Below are 23307 nucleotides of genomic sequence, written 5' to 3'. Positions count from 1 at the left end.
TTATTATACTAGAGTTTTCTCAGATATTCATCATAAACGAATATTTTAGTCAAGAGTTTCGAAAAATATATTTTTGTACATTTTCTAAAAATTTAATTCGCAAGATAGTGCTAATAACTCTGCTAGAACATCAGATATCTCAGTATTGGTCGGTGATTAAACAATTATTCGAATATTCCGATATAAATTTTGTAGTTGCTCACGTAGTCGGAAACTTAATACTTTGATATTGGTAAAACCGAGCAATAACAAGAACACCATTTTAATGATAAACCTGAAATTGAATAGACACGAATAACTTTTTTAATTAAAAATTTTCCTTAGAGATTCCCAGCTTGAGGATACTGAACGGCATTCGTCTGAATCTTTGTGAAATTTGTCCAAAAACAACACAATATTTCTTAGTGCAGATATTCGAATTTTAAAGGAATATGACATTATTATTATTTATTATTATTATTATTTAATAATGTTTATTAAATAATTAATAATTATTTTTCTATTTAATTTTTAATTATAATTCTGTTCTATAACTTTTTGAAATGTAATTTCAATAATCTGTAAAAATGTGCAATTACCTGTGTAATTTCTTTCTCCTTGACTGAATGCTAAGAAATTCCATCAATTACCTTCGACGATTTGAAATCCGTCTGGATCAAATGTTAACATTTCGGTTCAATATTTTTCGTTTCGCTCAACTTTATAGATAAAAATACGGTCGAATTGCATTTTCGTATGATCTCCTCTGTAGATTTTTCTTAGATAGTGTGCGTGAAAATGAGAGAAAGAGAGTGCATAAAATAACAAATATAAGAATAACAAGTAACTATTTCTTTTTATTTAGCTCTACCAAGGTTTAAAATGTAATAGATACAACACATAACCAATCATCATGAGAAAGCTATATAATGTGAATTATGATTTAATAATCGCTTATAAATATTCCCCCTTTTGTCTCTTTTTCCTCCTTCACATCGTACAAACTCTCACTCTTTCTCTTTCTCTCTACCAGTCTCTCCATCTCCCTTCATCATCTCCCTTTACCACTCCATCATGCTATCTTCCTCTTTTTTCCTCTTGCTCCCACTCTATTCCATTCTTCAACTGAGCAATTAGATTTATACGATGTTGCGTACTTTCTTACAGGAATACTTCATTAATTCATTAGGTTTCTTCTTAACGATTTCTCTAATTGTTTGCTAAAAGGTGAAATATATAAACAAGACGTAATTTGTTTTTACAGACGGATTCTATTGTATCGGTCATAACGAACATGAAATAATCTTGTGGACCGTATAATTTTTGAAAAATGGTCTTGATAGAGGCATTATAATATAAATTTACCGCCAATCGTGGTAGGGTCGAATGTAGTAGTCTATAGTTAAAGTATCAGTACGAACTGAATGCTCGTATTGCTGTTTCCACGAATGATCATTTACATCGTTACACTTCTCTCACGCCAATATTTCAAATCTCATTAAAAGAAAATTAATACATTGCCCGACGACATGTTATAGGTAGAGAAAGGGTTAATTGGTATCAAATATCGAGCATGTACAAGAAAATCTATAAGTATGCATTACTGAAGTTTTACTAGTTTCTAAAAAGACTAATTTATAAGAATTTAGGAATTAACAGTAAGAATGTTCATCAAAGTCTTTATCCATTGATTATTTATTATATAAAATTGCATGAGATCCTTGTGTACAGTTCTTTTACAGTTCCTAGATTGTACGATTAATAATTTACATCTGCTATAGATCTGTCATCACGTACGGAATTTATTATGTATAAAAACATAATATATTAATAATATATTTATTATATTTTTATATATAATATACAATTTAATTCTTCTTTAAAATTTTAGTCTTACAGGTCTGGCCGGCTTTAATATAACATTCATTTTTATCAGAATTTCTTCAACTATTACTAACAGATTTATTTTAATGATATAACTTATTAACAATGGAAATTATTATCTTTATTTCTAGCATTGCGATTTATTGACTTTAGAATATAAAATCCATGGTACATGCTGCTTCTACAGTTTATGGCATATAATTTGTATAATATATAAATATAAATATAAAAAATAAATGTAAACTATGATAGCTATCAGAATGAGTATTAGTCCACGTGCAATGTCCAAACGTACTTGGACCAGATGAAGTTCGTTCGCCATTACTCTAAACAAATGTACACGTGTATGACAGATGTGAAAGAGAGAAAAGCACGATTACATACAATATAAAACACTAGGCATGAGTGTAGGAGAGCACATCGGTTGTTTTACTTCAGCAATGTCGAATATCCAGTGTCGAGCGAATGAACAGATGAAAGTTTGTGTGGTCGATGACGATATAGATAAATTGAAAGCTTTTCACTGCTGAACTGTATGGCATTGAACGTGTAATTAAAAAATAATGTTTTAAAGGTACGTTGGGCACTTCTTCTACCATATACAAATATCTTCATTTCTTGTACTATAGGTAGATAACGTTTTGACGTGTCAAGATATTGATAATGGAAGCTTTGGCGATAGACGTAATGATATCGCTGATATTATTCATAGATTATTTGTACTTGCTGCATTATCGTTAATGCATACTGATTATTCATTGAGTAAATTCGTAAAGTAAATTGAGTAAAGTAAATTCGATTTATTGTTTACCACAATATGCAGTAGATCGTTTAAAACTATGACTAACACGAGTGGACAGAAGATTCCATACGTATATACATTACACAATTTAATAATAAATTTAAATTATGAAATATTTAATTATATTATATTTATTTATTATAAATCATAATGGAATATGGAATATAATATTTTATGTACGATATTATCTTCTCTACTTCCTATAGAATAACAAATTTTATTCAAAGAAAAGAGAAATGAAGTAGATTATTAATAATATGTTGCATGAGTTTATATCATGAATGATCACAATATTTGTCCGATTTTGGTTAACAAAGACTCATTCGAAAGATAAAGTTATTTTACATGAGTTTATATTATTAGATTTTTGGAAAATGTTTTATCCTTTGCAAAAGTCATGTGTAATAATGAATAATTTTCAAGAGTAGTTTTATTATGCTTGTCTATATCTTTCATGCGCATACACCACTTATTTGGGATTGATCGCTTTTATAATTAATTGAATAGATTAAAGGATATTATGTTTCAGTAGTTTAAAATAATGTATTATAACTTTCTGCGAACACTAGAATGGTTTTCTACAATTATGAAATATTTGTACATGATTGATAGAATATTATTGTTATTTTATCCTATTATCTGCTCAAACAATAAAACGATAAAAATTAAACAAAACCTACTGTAACAAACATTTCTCACGTCTAATAAAAGAGGAATCTTAATATCGAATGATAACAAAGCAAAAATCTACAAGGCTTTATGGTATAAAGGAATCTACGTTACTGAAAGTTACCATAAAGATACTTCGGTATAGGTTGGTGGATAAATAGGAATCTACTTTACTGACTATTGATGAAGTAGGTGTCTAATTAACAATTAGTCAATAACAAAGAGCTCTGTATACAAACATCGTTCAAAAGAAGATTTTTTTGTTGTTTACTGATACATAATCATCAATCGATAACGAATAACTGTTTGATCATTACTCTATTACAAAAAAAAACAAAAAGAAATCTACTTTATCGAAAAGCGGTAAATAGTAATCTTCTTTAGATATTTCTGGTAAAACGGGTAACTGTAATATAGATTGTTGATGAACAGCAGGCATTTAAATAGAAACATTTTTACAGCCATTAGAAATGGCCATTGAAGACAGCCGATTTGCACAGAGGATATCTTCGTCTCATCCTAAGAAGTCGGTATGAATGTTCAAATGACTTTTCCATATGATTAATAAATGTAAAAGAATCAATAAAAGTATTTGATTTGTTTTTTAAACTCTTTATTCAAATTTTTCCACTTATTAATGTTATATTTTATAACAATGCGTTCTGAATAATAAAAGAAGCTGTCGAATAAAGCAATCGGAAAAAGAAATCAATTATGCGACGAACGAGAAAAGGTGACAAAGACAAAAAGAGAATGGGTGATAGGAGATGGGTCTGAAAGAAGGGGTCAGAGAGCGAGATGAAATAAGAGAAAGAAGGAGTAACATGTATATGTGATTATCACATATGAATTATCGTACATATTTACGTAATGATCAATAATTGAAGTAAATCATGTCGAATTGTTTTTCATATATCAATTATTTATATCAATTCGATGTATTATACATGGTAACTCAACAGGATTATGCAATAATGAATATTTTTCTGTTTATTGTTCAAATAATATTGTTAGCTTACACGTCGTTTTCATACAAAATATTCTTACAAAAACGAAATAATTAATATTTAAATAAGAAGTTTATACAGTATTAGATCTAATCATTGCTAAATCATTAATAATCGGTTAACAGTTAATTAATAAGTTATTAATTAATATAAGTCAACAATATTTATGATTGTTATTTGAATAATATTAACATATTTGAATTAAGCGATTTTAGAGTAAGGTCACTACCTGTACATCGCGTTCAATTTTCAAACGTATGCACATAACCGAAGATTGAAGGGTCCAATTTTTTTCAAAAGTTTTTATTCTTCTTATCGTTTGTATTTTGTGTTAACGAAAATATACATAAATAATAATTATTTCAAATCAATTCGTATTAATTACTATTTCAGATTATCAGATTAAAAAAGTTTAATACAAGAGATGTATAAGCTAGTATTCAATTATATATTATTCCTTTATTATTAATAATTAAAATTTCATAATTTGTCTCTATTTAGTTTTTATTAATAATTTAATAATTAATTGTAACTAAACATAAAAATTAGCTATTAGTAATAAATAATCTGATTTTTTGAAGGAATTATTGTTAAAAATTTCGGCTATAGTTCCGTAGGTATAGGTGACCTATCATGACGAAATTTGGGGGATGGCATATAATGAGATATTAGATATGACATATAAAAATCTTATCTTATGAAAATCATACGTTTGGAAAATACATTCCATATATATGTAATATATATATATATATATATATATATATATATATATATATATATATATACTTACTTATCCGCAATTAGATGTAATATTTAGTACTTTAACATAAATAATATAATTGTGAAACTGAGGGAGGTATATATTTGAAATCCTATATCAAGGTAAGTATGCGGCTCAAGCCGAGATTCTTCCTGCTTTTTCTCGAAATATAATACTGGAAAATTACTTATCAGAAAATAATAGAAAGTCTATTCCAAATGAGAGAAAAATTAAAACTTCGGGCAAGAATAATTGCATACAACTTGAATTTACTGTTCGATACTATAACGTAAAATCATAACACGAAATCCGGACTCTACTTCACTCCTAGCCCAACTCGACCGATTCCTATACTGTCTAAATAGTATTATTTATATCATTTTGTCCTACCAAATAGTAACAGATCATATTGATCTGTTAATATGATAAATTATAATTAAAAAGATAAAATTTACTACTTTTTACAAGTAAATTTACGGTTTTATTTGTCAATATTTTTGTTGACTGGACATTAGAAAATTAAACATTTTTAGGATTTTTTATTACAAAGGAAAATATTGAATCATCGGTGTTGTGAATACTGCCATACTCTCATGCTATCAAGTCGATAAAAATTTTAATTGAATTATACTTAATAGAGAAAACATTTTACATACGCTGTGCAAGTTTTATTGCTTTATTAAAATTAAACTTATAAAGAAACGTATCTCCTGGTTGTTTCCTTTATCGTTACTTATTTTTACAAAAAAAACATTTTCTGTAAATATTTAAGAATTGTTTATTTCGAATAAACGCATAGTATCTCTTTACCAGTTTTGTTAGTTACGTTGGAAAGTTCTGAAGAGTAAGTAGAGAAATAAGAAGAGAGAATTATGAATATTTGGCTTGTCTTGTACATATTTACACGTTTCTTCTGTAAGATACAACACGCGAACAAATTCCTAAACAAATGGAAGAGAAGTTTTATAGGCTTATTATTTATACTAATATATTCTATATACTTAGATATTATTCGCTCATTAGTGAATTTCTAAAATTGAATAGTACTCCCCACCCCCGTGTTTTAATTAATTTATAGTATTAAAGGTAAAAAAAGTATAGAGAAGAAAATCTATATGGATGCAGTTTCGAGATTTCACTATTTCATAAGAAATTCGAAATTAGTAGTAAAAGTGATTTTGAAATTATCAGATTCTGGTGGACGGTTTTTATACAATAATTATTTAATACGTTTATTAATTTATTTCTGCTACTGATTAACACGCACAAAATTCGTTATGCATATATATATTTTAATTAATTTCCTCTTTCAAATTTTAGTTTTATTGGTTCCGCTGATTTTAATATTCAAATTTACTCCAACTTCATCTTAGAATTTATAGGACTCCCTTTCGGTATAGTCCAACTTTTTGTAACTTGCTTTAATTAATCAATAAATATTATTATTGAATAATATTAACGATAACAAATTATATCATTAATTAATTATTAAGGATAACAAAATATAATACTTATCATTTTATATGTAGAAATATCTTCTATATTTCTTTTCTTACTTTCCGAGCGATGACTAGATCTGGAGAAAAAAGAGAATGTTTCCTTGATCACTCTTTCCAACAATTTTATACTTTTAAAATCACCATATGTTATTGGAACATATTTCGGATCGTTCGAACCGTAGATTTGGTTCAGTTTCTCGTATCCTTTCTGATCGAAATTGTGAAAAGGATGATAAGAAGTTAATATGAAAATTATTTTCGTTATATAAATGTTGACGCATACGTACGTCTCTCCATTGTCCGCGGCACTTTGTCTTAAGAGTTATATATCATCATTGGAAATATTTACACTTTGTTTTACAGGTTGGTTATATGTCACCATTGGAAATATTTAATTGGGAACCTATTGGGTATTAACTAACAAAATGCATAGATAAAAACACGTGGCCACCTTTGTCTAGGCCTAGGCATTCTTAATAAAGTATCTGGGATTTGATAATATGTCAATCCGGCCAATAAGTAAATAATGAAAGTAGACACCTAGGCGCAATAAGCCAAGGGCTATCTGGCTTCTGGCTTTGTAATATCCATCGTCATACTCTAATCACACGATCATTTGAACAAAGGAAGCACACACGGAATGTTTAAACATTCCAACGAACTATCCCCGACCAATTCCCGTCGTGCCGGCACCCCTAGCACCATCGAACATGGGTGGATAGTCCCTGGTGTTAGGAACAAGGAGCATCGAAATGCCTCTACCCCTATGGGTTTTGGATATACAGCCAGCGGAGATCGACCGAACTCCTTTCGAGGTGTTCGGGGCACGATCACCATGTGAGTTAGATTAACATCCACGCGCGTTCTTCTATTAAATGCTGACGGGCTACAGCCGAGACGTCGCTAGGCTGAGCGATGGGGTATCCTCCACGCGTTTCCCCGTAGGCATGTACCTTAGGGTACATGGCGAAATTGTCCTCCCGATTCGCCCTCCGGTCCTGGGATTTTTCCAGGTCCTGCATCGAAAGCGTGTTTTCTCACCCAAATGTGTCGAAAGGCTTCCCCCTCAACAGGTTCGAACCATTCGCACATCAAGGGGGGCTAGGCGAACGATATTTTGTTGCGTATGCCTGAAATAGGCGAGGAAGCATAGGTCAGGCACCTTCGGGTGTCCACCTTCACATTATACATTATTCCCGACCAATGGGCATTTATTCTTTCGTTTTCCATATTCAAACTCCGCCCTTTACCAATCTCTGCGTGGATAGTTCTAAAGAGGCCAAGAAAGCAGTCAAGTTACATCTTTCAGATTCACAACATCTATGCTTTTAAACCTCCTTCAGAAGCAACCAGTACAACTAACTACACATCATACACGAGACACACAAACAATTGTATCTCATTTAATCAAATACACAGTGAGATTTACATAGCACGTATCATTTAATATCGCGCAATTACTTCTATAACATTTCTCACGGGATTCTTTAAAAGAAAACGCGGTCTCCTATTAATATGCGGGAACGCGGCGAGTGATATTTTGCTGACGGCTTACAACGGTATCCTAACCTAGTGTCGCCACCCTTATTCATTGTGACAGTATAATATGGATGTACGTTCTTGAATATTCAAATTTTATTGTCTCTAAATATAATAAATGCGACTTATATCTGTAGCTATCGTATAGATGTCATCCCGAATACTTTGCTCTGAATATTTTTCTCCTTCGTACGTTGATTCGAATAAAAAATTTAGAAATGTCCTCGGCTTTTGTTTTTGGAAAATAAATAAGTTTCCTTGATTAGTACAAAAAAAGATGAGAACTAAAATTGTATTGTATGTATTATAGTAATTTTTTTCCTCTGTCTCATTAAATCTTCTGATAGAATTACTCATTAAATCAAGAGTATTTAATAAACACGAATAACCAATGAAAGAAATTTAGATAATAACCGGTGGGTTAGGCATGTGCCAAATGTATAATGAAAAATATATTTTTAGTGTAATGGTCAGTTTGTAGGAATGCTTGATTCGGCAAATAAAAATATTTAATCTACTACTTTGTGTGTTAGTGTAAGTGTGAGAGTGAAATAGAATGAAGGAGATATGAAATAAGAGGAGGAGAAAACAATGATAACATAATAATTAAACATGCAATCACCGACAATTGTCACAGATCATACCGAATAGTTTCTTTTTTCGTGGATTTTGGTTATTGCATCGCAGCTTCCACACGTGAAAATTTAACCATTATCTAATAATGAATGCTTAACGTTCTATCTCTTTCTTTCTTGCAATGATCGAAATACTGAGACAGCACATATGGAGTTATTTTAGAAAACATAAAAATCATGTTGACCAATTTATCTGATTTTAATAATCGTATACATATGTTATACATTGTAATGATTTATGTAGAATGCACCATAAAACGATAATCATTTCCTATTATTCTTTGAACTGGACAGGTCGGTAAACCCTGAATGAAATAGTCACGTACTAAACTTCTGATAGATTGCTTATAGCAGCTATCTACGACAGTCAATTGATGTTATAACTGAATATCGTTTTATAAAACGGTTTTTAATTAATTCTTCATTGGAATATTAATAATTCATATGTCATAAATAATACGAATATGTTACGAAAATCATCTTTTCTGTGAGCTTGTTACTTGAATATATATATCTACTTTAATTTCTAATTTTGGCGTAATAAACAGTGATTATATTATTCATTATACAAAAAGCAATTATTTTCTATGTTCATTCATGAAAAATATTTCTTATATACATAGTTATACAATAAACGCTGATTTTGGAAATAACAATATATAGGAAATGTTATCTATATGTAAAATTCTAACTATATGTACAATTAGAAAAATATCCTTTGTGCAAATCAACCGTCACCATTGACCACGGTAGGAGAAGTGCAACGCATCTTTAAAAAATTATTTTTTAATTACACGTTCAATGCCGTACTATTTAACAGCTCTCAATTTATTTATATCGCCATGAACCAAGCAAACTTTCATCTGTTCATTCGTTCGACACTCGACGTACGATATTCCTAAATTAAAACAACCGATGTGCTCTCTCGCATTCATACCTAGTGTTTTATATTGGTAATCATGTGGATTAATACTCATTCTGATCGCTATCATAGCTTACATTTCTTCCGTATATGTATTTTTATATCTCATACAAATTATATACCATAAATTATAGTAGCCGCTTTTAACATGGATTGTATATTTTAATCCACTCTTTTGTTGGAAGTCAAAGCAAGCCTTAAAGTATCAATACGAGTTGATATTTAAACTTTATACTACTACATTTGATGCTATTGCCGGTAAATTTATATTACAATATCTCCATAAAGATCATTTTTTAAAAAATATACGATTCATGTTTATTGTGAACGATACAACAGAATGCTATAACAAAGATTTCATCTTGTTTATACACCTTACTTTTTAACCGCCAATTAGAGAAATCATGAAAAAGAAATCTGATGAAACAATAAGATTTTAATGTAAAAGTATATGTAACATCTTTAAAATGTCTAACTGCTTAGTCGAAGAATGGTAAAGAACGGGAGAAAGAGGGAGAAAGAGAAAGATTGTGTGGATCATGAAGTGTTAGAGGGAGATGAAGAGAGTGATAGAGAGAAAGAGAGGATAACATAGTAAGAGTAACAAGAAGAAAAGGAATGTACGTATGATCAGTTTTTACAATTGTGACATTTATGTATCAAGGGATTCTGGCTAGGAGCGTAGTACATATTGCTCGTGAAAAGTTATCTTGGAATAATATAATTATGAATTTTTGCATTCTTTCTCTCTCTCTCTCCCTCTCTCTTTCTCTCTCTCTCTCTCTCTCTCTCTCTCTCTCTCTCTCTCTCTCTCTCTCTCTCTCTCAAATCAGAACACTTAGGTCGAATGTATAAATTTTTCTATTAAACCACGAATAGACAAAGTGGTCACTGTATCTCCTTTTAATGCACCTATCCACATTTTACATACTGCCATAGTTATAATATTCACCATTATTCATGTCGACAAAATACTTCTAGTATGGAAAAATATAATTAGAAATAGTCCAATTAATGAAACGAATTGAAAGAAACAAACAAATCCACACGGTGTTGACACGATCAGGTAATAATTGAATTCAGGAATTTCAGATTGTCAAACACTCTTCGGGCGGAAGTCGAAGCAAACCTTAATAATGACTTATATAATCAACCTTCTGCTTCAACAATTGACTGTCGCCAATAGCTGCTATAATTAATCTATCAGAAGCATAGTACGTGACTGTTTCATTTAGGTTTGCTGACCGTTCGACTTCAAAGAATTATATGTTCAGATATAATGAACTTTTTCTTACTAAAGGTGTTTTACGGAAATGATTATCGTTTTTTACATAAATCATTACAATATATAACGTATGCATATCATCATTAAAATCAGATAAATTAGTCAACATGATTTTTATGTTTTCTGAAAAAACTAGTACGATCTCTTCAATCTTGCGAGTATATTGATCATTGCATGAAAGAAAGAGGAGGAATATGCCAAGCATTCTGTATTAAATAATGTAAATATTGGTTAAATTTCCTCGTTTGACATCTACGACGCAATAACGGATATCTACGAAAAGAGAAACTATTCGATATGGTCTCCATCAATTCATTGGCATGAGACGTATGGGAACGCAGAAAGAATAATTAAAGCCTGAAAAAAAGAAAGAGAGAGAGTGAGAGAGATAATGGTGAGCAAGATGAAATATGCAAAATTCGATCAAATTTTTGATTCGGATATCATCACTAACTATGGTATGAGAAGGGTAACGTCATTCGCTTTGGTAATTGATAATTTATAATATAACAAATCTTTTTCTTGATATAAACCAATCACTCTATGTTTAATTTGACGTAATACATGATCGTTTAATTGTTTCTCTAGCGATGATAAACAGTCTTCATTAACAAGTATTTCTTGTAGTAACTCGAATAGTAGAGTAATGAGAATCTTATTAAATATTTGATCAAAGTATACACAAACTATTACATAAATTTAGAAAATACTGTATTGAGAATTTTTTTATTATTAACAAAATGTGCAAAGTCTTAATAAAAATTTCTTTAATATAAGGGTATATAATTTGTATAAATTATATTTTAATTGAAACTTTAATGGAAAAAATGAGGTTTCAATTTTAAATATTAAATTTTACATTAAATTAAAAAATATGCATGCCATTGCGCTATAATTATTATTTCATAATATAAGTTCATTTAAGGATAAATTCTTTGGATTACATCAAAATTTGTTAACTTTGCGGTCTACCTTCATATAATATCGTTTAGTTTCATATGTAATGCTTCGTATATAAGTGTCCTTCTCATTCATTACATTAATGTTATTGTTCACCATATCTTATGATGATATACAAAAAATTATTTCTTCAAAAGTATTTCTTGCAATTGTACTTATTCATTGTTTGTTTTTTATCATCAAGAAGAGCGAAATATTTGCCATTTCGAGGACTTTTAGAGTTGTACAAGACACTCAACCATTGGGAATTTTCCATTTTTTTTCTATCCTCGTCTATATTAATAAGTATATTGTAAAAATCTTTAAATATAACTGATAAACAATAGAATCTCATTATAATTTTTGAGCAAAGATCATACTCCGAATTTTTCAAATAATTCTAGTTAGTCGTCACAAGAAAAATTAAAAAATGCATCTCTATCTGTAATTCGAACACAACGAAAAGAAAAACTTTCCGAACAAGGTATGTGTAGATCTAATGATGATTCAAGTTATCTTTAATAAATAACATATAATAAACATAATCCATTATATAGCTTCTACAGTTAAACGGATATTGTTTATAAGAAATGACTTATATATTCTCTCTATAAATTTCGTATATTCTTGCCCAAAAGTGTACTAGTCGTAAGTCATTTTTAAGTACTTGTCTTGTTAATACCGATCAGAGTATTTATTAGATTCTTTCAAGGGAAATGAAATTTCAACTATTCCCATTTTAACAAATATCCTTTAAAATTTTATTATCGTATATAGAAAAATATAAACGAGTAATGTGCGTTTATAAATACGTGAAAAATGAAATATATATAGACGTGTTTGGGTGTATGTATATGTATGCACTCACACACATATGTTCACATAGCAGAAAAGAAAAAATGCAACAAGGGAGGTAAATGAAAAGATAATTATCAATCGATCGGTACTAAATCAATGCCAGTAAAGATAAAATCATTTTCTTTCCATTAATATGCATACGAACATCGCGTGACTTCCGATCTATACGATATTCATTATAATTTAAGTCATATTAATTATCTAAATAGTTTAGAATTGTAGTCTTGTGCGACCTTCTTTCGTAATCGGATTGAAATTTTCCCATTTTCTTTAGAATGTAGTCGTTGATACATTCAATTTGAAATATAGCACTATAATTATTAAATCGACAAACAAAAAAATGGCGTTGGTTGTGTCATTGAAAATTTTTCTTTTTTTTTTTCTTTTTCTTCTGAAAACCACAAGTTCGACTAATTTTTATACTATCAGCGACGAACAAACTCCATTTCTCATAGATATTTGCAAATTATACGGACCGAAATCTGTAGTATTTTTATATGCCGAATCGATAAAAGGTAAAAATATTTTTCATTATCTTTTCTTCATTTCTATCATATTTATTTTCATGTTCCTCAGAAATGGAAATGTCAACGATGGTATTTAAATGGACGCGTGCACTTTCTCGGGAAGGTATTGCGAGCACAAACTTGCGCTTTTCACAATTGCACGAAACATCGTACTACGTAAAAGAAATTCTACGACCGTATTACATTGTAATAATCCCTAATTACAACGCGATTAATGAGTTTTCTTTAACAACAAGTACCTTTGACATGTCTTTAGCTGTGTGGCTAGTGATATTCATTTACAAGGGACATAGTTCCGATTATTGTCACAATCCACCAGGTAATATATTTAATTTAAGATTCAACACCGAAATGGTGGTACGTTGTGATACAGAAAATATTTTACGAGAATGGTATTCGGTCAATACGAATCTAATCGAGATTAATGATGTAGCAACATGGAGTTTAGAGAAAGGAGTCACTAAAATGATTCCAGATTCTCTTTACGAAAGAAGATATAATTTACAGGGTTTGGTTATGAGAGCTGTTGCACTCAAGGTAAAGCATTTTCGTCTAAATGCTTATTTTATTTTCTATTAAAAAAGATTTAACTTCATTTTTTTCCTTTTTACTTCTTTTCTCCATTAGGATACAGCATTCGTAAGAGTAAAGGAGGATAAAGATTTAGATGGTTTATTCGGTAAAATATTAAAAGAACTTTCTGTTACCCTTAATTTTAGTTTGGATGTTGTCTCGAAAGTGGAAGAGCATGGAAGATGGAATGCAAGAAAAAAGTCATGGTCTGGAGCAATTGCAGAAGTACATGGTGGACATGCTGACATTGCTCTTGCAGAATTTTCCATTACCCATGAGAGATTAAATGCTGTTGATTTTACGCTTCCTATTTTCACTTCAAAAAATTGTCTCTTCATTCGGAAACCAGAAAGACATGTGATTAAATGGACATCTTACTTTTCAGTACGATTGCGGTCGAATTTTTTATTATTTTATTTTGCATAGATTAACCTTCATCAATCATAAAATTGTCACTTTTATAGACTTTTACTAATTCGGTTTGGATTACTACGTTTGGATTGTTAATTGTTGCATCGATCTTATTGATTTCTATCAAAATAAAAAGTGGGAATATACGTAAAATAGGACATTTATTATCTGATAATTTTCTAGATATTTGGGGCATATTTTGTCAACAGGGAATCGAAGGTTTGATTCAATATTTTTTGATTTATGTTTTATTTGTTTTTTTTTTTTTTATAATTATATTTCCATAAAATATTCCTTTGTTGTAGATTTTTCTAGTAGTTTTTCGTTAAGAATAATATACTTCTCTATATTTCTTTTGGTTATCGTCTTTTGGGCCGCCTATTCAGCGGCTTTGATAAGCTCTTTAACAACCGTTATGCACATCATACCCTTTGATTCATTAGAGAGCTTTCTTCAAGATGGTACATATCAACTTGCCGTCTTACGTGGTACATCTTATTATGATAAATTTGCAGTAAGTATGATACATACGTCATTGTATGTATATGTATATAACCTACGTTATAGTATGCAAAAGAAGTACAGGAGAACAAAAAAATATATTTATTTGTAGAATTCGAATAATCCGATTGCAAAGAAATTAATGAAGTTGATGCTAGAAGAGAAAAAATTACCTTTAACTGCTCTTGAAGGATTTAATATGGTACGAGGGAATATATATATATATATATATATATATATATATATATATATGTATATAATAGAAATAACATTTACATGAACAGGCTATAAAGAATCTACGATGTAAAACTTCGGGAATATATTACTTATATGGGAGAGGAGAAAGAATATTGCTCTTAATCTTACAATTTGTGTACTGCTATAATGTTTAATTTATTTGCTGGAATAAAATCTAAGATATTTGTTACATTATATACAAATATGTTACGCGTCTATTCAATTTCTTTTTATACAGAATATATTTAATATTCAACGTTATTAATGTTGAAATTTATTATTTAAATATTGAATCTATCATAATTGTAGCAAATAAATTTAATTTGGAGAGCCCTAAGATCTTACTTGAAAGTCTTGTAATTCCAAAATTAAGCAGTTCCGAACTCATATTAATACTTTCTCCTCTGTATATGACGAATACATTCCTGAACTCTTGTTTGCTAGTTCCGTTACATTTTTTTACATAGTTTTATTATTAATATCCGTTAATTAATTACAGATTTGTAAAAATCCAAAATTAGCTTTTTACACGTTTGACGATATGCAAAAGAGTATAGGTAATATAATACCATGTAATCTGATATGTATTGAAACAGGAGATGTGAACAGTGTTGCTATAATTTTATCTAAGCACAATTCATTCACCGACGTCATCAATTTTCGGTAAGAACACAAAAATCTAATAATGTACATTTTTAATTATCGTACGTTAAAGCACTAGTTTATTTTAGGTTGCTGAGATTTCTCCACAATGGTATGATTAATCGTTTAAAAGAAATGATATTTACAAAGAAAACCGATGACATGATCAAGCACCAACCGGTTCTCCTAACCGACGTAATATCACTTATTCTTTTTATATTAATTGGTATCATTTTGAGTATTTGTATATTAATCATAGAAAAATGTATTTTCATGTGTAAAAGAAAGAATATGTCGATTTTAAATCGTATCCCGTCGATTAAGTTGTTAGGATTTTATGTAAGGAGGAAAAAAGTTATTAGAAATATTGCAAAAAATTATGTAAATAGTAAATGTGCTTACATAAAATATAAACGATAACAATAATATATGTGCTCAATGAATTTTTATATTCAGATTAAAATTTTCTAATGAATTATAAAATTATATTCGGATAGCCAAATCATTGTTCTAAAAATTACGCTGAAAATTATATTGATTTGATGTTTCTTCTGGATGCAATCACTATTTACTAATTCTTATTAAATTTCAATACATTTCGTAGAAGATAATATGTGGTTTCCTACTGTTTTTTTATGCATTTTCAACTTTATATCTATTTGTTAATGTAAACATTATGTAAAATTATTTTGTAAAAGAACGTTGAGTTCTCACTAATGATTCCTTTGAAATTCTTTATCCTCATGACGAATTGAATACGTTGCACATGAATATTTAACTTTGAATTTCAAGGTAAAACTCAGTTTCTCCTCAGCTTTTTTTAACAAATCTCTATCGAATTTTACATGTAAAATCACACTAAAATAGTTTTGAAATTTAATTTTTTTCGACTTACGCGAAACGTTTATTTTTTTGATTCTTTTTTGGTCATTCTTTTTCAAATAATAATATATAATATAATAATAAATAATAATATAATAACTGACAATCACTGAATAGGTTGATGGCGAAGCAATTTTAATCAATAAATGTACGGAGCATCCTAACCCGATCGTCCATAGATTAATGTAACAGTTATTATGACTTAACTATCGGAAATTTTATGTCTGTCTCATTAATAATTAATGCTTGTCGACATGTGTATTATTAAAAATGTCGTTTCTGTCACGCTACGCTTTTATGTTTAGTATGTTCATTGTCTGTAAATAAAACAGTTTTCTGAAGCAAAATTGTGACACTAATGAATTTTTTTATCCATTTCTATAGGATTCTATAATGGAATTATAATAATTTTATTCATACTTAATACAAAAATATTACAATTTCATGTATGAATGAAAATATTCTTGATATACGTTTATTGTGATAAGAAAAAGTTTTTATTGTATATTTATTACGCCACTGGCATAATAACTCCAAAAAGACTATTGCTTTTTGTGTTTAAATAGTTGCAACAATTATAGTAGAAAATAGCTGAGTTGTTAGATATTGAGAAGATTCAAATAAACAAAATTTTTGAAAATACATTTGTTTCGCCGTAATTACAACTTGGATACTACATTTTAGTATATCTTTGTTAAAATGTATAGATAAGCATTATATTTTAATTACTCCTTATGAAATAAAGGGAGCTTATTGTAAAAAATTAATATCGATTAAATGACAGGAATACAGAGTATACAAGTTTGATTTTAACATTAATGAGATAACATATTTCGTGTAAATTTATTTTACATTCTGTATGAACAGATACAACGAAAACGTAAAAATATCCTTTGAGAATGTATTCAGTTCATATTCATTACAATTGTAATATCAGAAAATCATTCCTTAAACAATTTCATCGTATAATATATAGGTATAATAGCATGAAAATATTTAAGAAATATTAGATTTTTCGATATTACATCTGCAACGAATAATTGATGTGAAATAATTACCGCATAATAGGATATTTTTGCATTTTTATTGTATATTTTCATACAAATTTTAAATTAAATTTACATGAAACATATTATATAATTAATGTTATAATTAAATTTGCATATTTCGTTAAACATATTTATAACCGACTATAATAATTTTTTACGGTACGCTCCCATTTACGGCTAAGGAATTATTAAAATATAATGCTTATATATATATATATATATACAAAGGTCATTTAAAAAACAATAGCCGTTTAGAAATGACAACTATATAAATATATTTTAAAAAGTATTCTATATTTATAACATCATTTTATTTGTAAGTATATACATAGTTATTTTGTAATACATTCGCTGTACTTATTTAATAAACTTTTATTTAAACGTCGGATGAGTTTTTTTCATACTTTCAACATATACTTTCGTTGCAAGATCATTTAACCTTAGACACTATGCTATATTGTAAATCATTATTTTCTTTTTTTTAACTATCAATGGATTCATTTTGAAAATTGCGGATGACTGAACATTCAAACTCATCTAAATATATTCACTAAATTAAAATATTCAGCTAGAAATTTCTTTTATTTTTTCAAAGACAAGTCAGTCGACAATAAAGAACTATTCATCTGCCGGTTACGAAGCTCGACAAATTTCATTTCAAACGATTGTAACTTTGTTTCTTTTTTGAAATTATTCGATCAAATTTTTCAACAATATTCTTAAAGTATCATTTTCGATCTTGTCGAATAGAAATACTTTCGTTAAATAATTTTTTATAAACATTTTAGATATATATAAACATCGTTGCACACCATGTTTTAAATTACTATTTTCTGGGAGCATAATTCTTCCAAGAACTCTCTAAATTTAGCAAAACTGTGGTAATCGTTCGATGCCAAGTTTAAACTGTAAGCAGGATATTTCAATATCTCTCATTTAAAATATTTAAGAATGTTTTTGGTCTTCAGAGACACATGAAAACAAGCAAAATCGATTAAGGATAAATCAATACCAGTAAAGATAAAATCATTTTCTTCTCACTAATATGCATATGAACATCGCGTGACTTCCGATCTACACGATATTCATTATAATCTAAGTCACATTAATTCTCTCAATAGTTTAGAATTGTAGTCTTGTGCGACCTTCTTTCGTAATCGGATTGAAATTTTCCCGATTTCTTTAAAACGTAGTCGTTGATATATTCAAATTGAAATATAGCACTATAATTATTAAATCGACAAACAAAAAAATGGCGTTGGTTGTGTCATTGAAAATTTTTCTTTTTTTTTTTCTTTTTCTTCTGAAAACCGCAAGTTCGACTAATTTTTATACTATCAGCGACGAACAAACTCCATTTCTCATAGATATTTGCAAATTATACGGACCGAAATCTGTAGTATTTTTATATGCCGAATCGATAAAAGGTAAAAATATTTTTCATTCTCTTTTCTTCATTTCTATCATATTTATTTTCATGTTCCTCAGAAATGGAAATGTCAACGATGGTATTTAAATGGACGCGTGCACTTTCTCGGGAAGGTATTGCGAGCACAAACTTGCGCTTTTCACAATTGCATGAAACATCGTACTACGTAAAAGAAATTGTACGACCGTATTACATTGTAATAATCCCTAATTACAACGCGATTAATGAGTTTTCTTTAACAACAAGTACCTTTGACATGTCTTTAGCTGTGTGGCTAGTGATATTCATTTACAAGGGACATAGTTCCGATTATTGTCACAATCCACCAGGTAATATATTTAATTTAAGATTCAACACCGAAATGGTGGTACGTTGTGATACAGAAAATATTTTACGAGAATGGTATTCGGTCAATACGAATCTAATCGAGATTAATGATGTAGCAACATGGAGTTTAGAGAAAGGAGTCACTAAAATGATTCCAGATTCTCTTTACGAAAGAAGATATAATTTACAGGATTTAGTTATGAGAGCTGTTGCACTCAAGGTAAAGCATTTTCGTCTAAATGCTTATTTTATTTTCTATTAAAAAAGATTTAACTTCATTTTTTTCCTTTTTACTTCTTTTCTCCATTAGGATACAGCATTCGTAAGAGTAAAGAAGAATGGAGAATTAAATGGTTTATTCGGTAAAATATTAAATGAGCTTAGTGCTGCTCTCAATTTTACTTTCGACATTGTCTCTGAAATGGAAGAATATGGAAGGTGGAATCCAAAAGAAAAAACTTGGTCTGGAGCAATTGCAGAAGTACATGCTGGACGTGCTGACATTGCTCTTGTAGTTTTCGGTTGTAGTTTTCTATTAACGATGACAGATTAAATGCTGTTGATTTCACGCTTCCTATTTTCATCTCCAAAAACTATCGTTTCATTCGTAAACCAGAAACATTTGCGATTAAATGGTCATCGTATTTTCTAATACGATAACATACAATCAAATTTGTTTTATCTTGAGAAATACTACTTTTGCATAATAATTTGACAATAGAATAATTAATATTAAAAAACTAATTAATGTATCATAAAAATCAAATGCTATATTATAGATAATGTATTTGAGAGTATAATTTCCAAATTTCAAGACAATCTATCTGGTATTTTCCGAGATTTCTTTCCAGTTAGATCGAAAATTGTAATTTCGAGAAAAATGCAAAAGAAAGTAAGTATTCGGTTATTTGGGTGATAAAGTGATTTTTTTACTTACTTTTAATGAACGATTCCTGGCTCATATGATGTTCCTTCAGCAGTGGAATGAGCATCTTGAAATCCTTTCTAAGATGATTTGCGTGTTTGGCGAGCGTTTATCGTATTTTCTTGTGCTCAGATCTCCGAGATATCGCAACACAGTTTCTTGACTTTCATGCACAATTCATACCATCGATACATGTGTATAACAGTTTTAAATTGAAACAGAACATTTTCATTATACTGTAGATATAGAGGTGTATATAATATATTTTCTTTATTTATTGAATATGAATACGCAGACGTTAATACTTTCGAATTGTTTCGGTTTTTGTATTTGCACAAAATATGATATATTTATGTATTTAATAATTAAAAAAGATTTTATTTTTCATATTTTATGTATTATTCGAACTTAAGTTTCGCATAATTGAATTTCCTCGAAATTAATAATAACATTTCCTCGAAATTTTTAATAAATATATTTTTCTATCGTTCTGAAGTCAATATTGTTTTATTAACGGGTCAAATTTTCCATGGTACCAAACACTACCAATAAACCCGTAATACACATATAGACACATATGCACAGATGCATCTTATTATATGTTATATATATTACGTTTTGTTTACAAAATATATCCTAATAATATATCTATCTATATAATATCGATTAATAATAAAAGATATATATATAATATACCTATATATTACACAGTGAAAGTATTTTAGTGATTTTCTCATATTACATATCTAGTGGAAAATTTATCTTGAATAAATATTTTTAGTGAAAGGTTATTATTTCATCTCCATCTGTTAATTCAGACTATATAATAAATTTACATGAAACATATTACTTAATTAATGATATAAACAAATTTGTGTACTCTCTTTATCATATATTCTTAATCACTACTACAATTTTTTAGGTATTACTACTTCTTATATAGTTTACTTTTAAGTCGTTCTATTCAAGATCGCCTTACGTTCTATTTACTCTTCATTTCGTATGTTTAAGACCTTTTCTTGTTACTCTTTGTTTGATCTTGTCAAGACTGTCCTCCATTAACCATTTTCTCACGTCTACCTCATAGCATTTCTTATACCCATTCACATTTACGCATATGCATTCAGAATTTCATATTTCTCTTTGTCCCTTTCGTTATTTTGTCTTATTTGTCACTCAAGCTGCACTTCCCTTTTATTCTCACTCCCAATACCTCAGTCCTCTCCCTCCTTTTTATAAACAAATGCACCTCACAAGAAATAGATCATATTTTCGTTCGACCATCGAGCGACTTATCTCGTGTACAGACACATAGAACTAACTAATGCTATAATCTTCCATCTCACATATATTTAATGAAAAGTGTCGTTGTCGTAAATCATTTTTTTAAGTAATTGTCTCAATTTTATAGATCAAAATGTCTGTTAAATTATTTCAATAGAAATGATATTTGAGCAATCTCTATCAACATTTCACCATCCTATATACAAGAATATAAATGTGGAATATGTATGTATGTTACATTAACAAAACGAATATAAATATGTTCACACATATATGTGCTAGTACATATTTGTGTATGGATGTATTTAAACATCAAGGAAGAAAAAGAAGCAACACAAAATGTAAATGAAAAGAAGGTTTACTATTTGATAGATGATAAATCTATACAGGCTAAGATATAGAATATATATATATATATATAATACCTCGGATTGCTTATGGGAGGTGATAAACGAAAATATGTTTTTCTGTGAAAAAAGTGATAAATCTTTATTTGTTAATTAATTCTTAGTTTCTAATTAATCTTACAAAGATTAATTAGTCTAAACAAAGAAACGACAATTTACGTTTATTATTCACACTGTTATATTTTATTTAGTATATATTATAAATTTTCTTGTAGCTCTCGTGTTACTTTTCTCTTCTATGTTATATTTCGTACTGCCCGTTTCTCTTCTAAATCTTAACGGCTCGATTTGTAGGTCACCAAAGAAATTGTAAATAATAAAGGACAATGGAAGAGCGGGCTATGAGACGCGCGGCAAATCTACCTGAAGAAAGTATACTTTCTTTACATATCAATGTAAATCTATACATATATATAATATGATATTAAATTTATATTCTGGCCGCTAATTTGACATGCAGATCACGTAAAGATAAAAAGGGATCACGGAAGTGCTCATTATTTTTAGTATATTCTTTCCTCTTACACTCTATCCTGTAGGATATATGCGTAGGATGGCTAAAACAAAACTGTATGAATAATTTTGAAAAAACAAAAAACGATCTATTATTCATATTATTTATCTATAGTGTAGACGTATACTCTTGAGCGCAAGATCTGCTATTAAATCAACGATTCTAATACAATTAGATAAAAAGATAAGATCATTTTCTCCGCACTAATATGCACACGTGACTTCCAATCTACACGAAAATCATAATAAAGGACGTGATAATAATCCTTTCAATAGTTAAAAAATTCAGTCTCGTGTGATTTTCTTCCGCTATCGGATAAACAATTTTACTGAATAATTGTCGATTCGTTAAAATTGAATAATAGCATTAGAATTATTCAATCAACAGACGAAAAAAATGGCATTGTTTATGCCATTGAAATGATGTTTTGTGCCATTCTTCTCCTTTTTCGTTTTTTTTCTAAGACAGCAAGATCAAACGAATTTCATTCTGTCTGCGACGATCAGATTTATTTTATCATAGATATTTGTAAATTGTATGGGTCAAAATTTGTAATATTTTTATATGCCGAATCGATGGAAGATAAACGTATTTTCCCTTTTCTTCTCTTTACTTCTATTATATTTTTCTTTTTTTTTCAGAAATGGAAATGACAACAACGATATTTAAATGAAAGCGAGCACTTTATCGTGAAAGGATTGCGAGCACGAATTTGCATTTCTCTCGATTCCAGGAACTACTTGAACCGAATTATACGACTGTATTACATAATGGTGATCTCTAATTACAACACTATGAATGTGTTTTCATTAGCAACA

General features: G+C 29.0%; 2 protein-coding genes across 2 annotated transcripts in view; both read left to right on the top strand.

Moving 5' to 3' along the window:
* Nucleotides 1-13357: 13357 nt before the first annotated feature.
* Nucleotides 13358-16092, top strand: LOC118450864 (putative glutamate receptor). Its single transcript, XM_085663302.1, has 7 exons — nt 13358-13845; nt 13936-14265; nt 14346-14511; nt 14598-14806; nt 14906-14995; nt 15530-15693; nt 15762-16092. Exons 1-7 carry the CDS (start codon nt 13360-13362, stop codon nt 16090-16092), a joined length of 1776 nt encoding a protein of 591 aa, XP_085519428.1. The 5' UTR covers nt 13358-13359.
* Nucleotides 16093-19093: 3001 nt separating this feature from the next.
* Nucleotides 19094-23307, top strand: part of LOC118450865 (glutamate receptor 2-like) — a 64021-nt gene continuing 59807 nt past the window's right edge. Inside the window, 2 exon segments of the mRNA XM_085663392.1 lie at nt 19094-19579; nt 19670-19870. Of these exon segments, the coding sequence (XP_085519518.1) occupies nt 19094-19579; nt 19670-19870 (687 nt within the window).

Source organism: Vespa mandarinia, chromosome 21 (genome assembly GCF_050613455.1).
Source record: "Vespa mandarinia isolate Hongniang chromosome 21, ASM5061345v1, whole genome shotgun sequence".
In the NCBI taxonomy this organism is placed as follows: Eukaryota; Metazoa; Arthropoda; class Insecta; order Hymenoptera; family Vespidae; genus Vespa; species Vespa mandarinia.
Note: the sequence above shows the minus strand (reverse complement) of the source record. Positions and strands in the feature narration are given on the sequence as shown.

What these genes read in the sequence shown, in the direction of transcription:
- LOC118450864 (XM_085663302.1), top strand. Translation starts at nt 13,360, where the DNA reads ATGGAAATGTCAACGATGGTATTTAAATGGACGCGTGCACTTTCTCGG. An exon ending in TGAGAGCTGTTGCACTCAAG is followed by an intron (nt 13,846 to 13,935) that starts GTAAAGCATTTT and finishes TTTCTCCATTAG; the next exon opens with GATACAGCATTCGTAAGAGT. An exon ending in AATGGACATCTTACTTTTCA is followed by an intron (nt 14,266 to 14,345) that starts GTACGATTGCGG and finishes TCACTTTTATAG; the next exon opens with ACTTTTACTAATTCGGTTTG.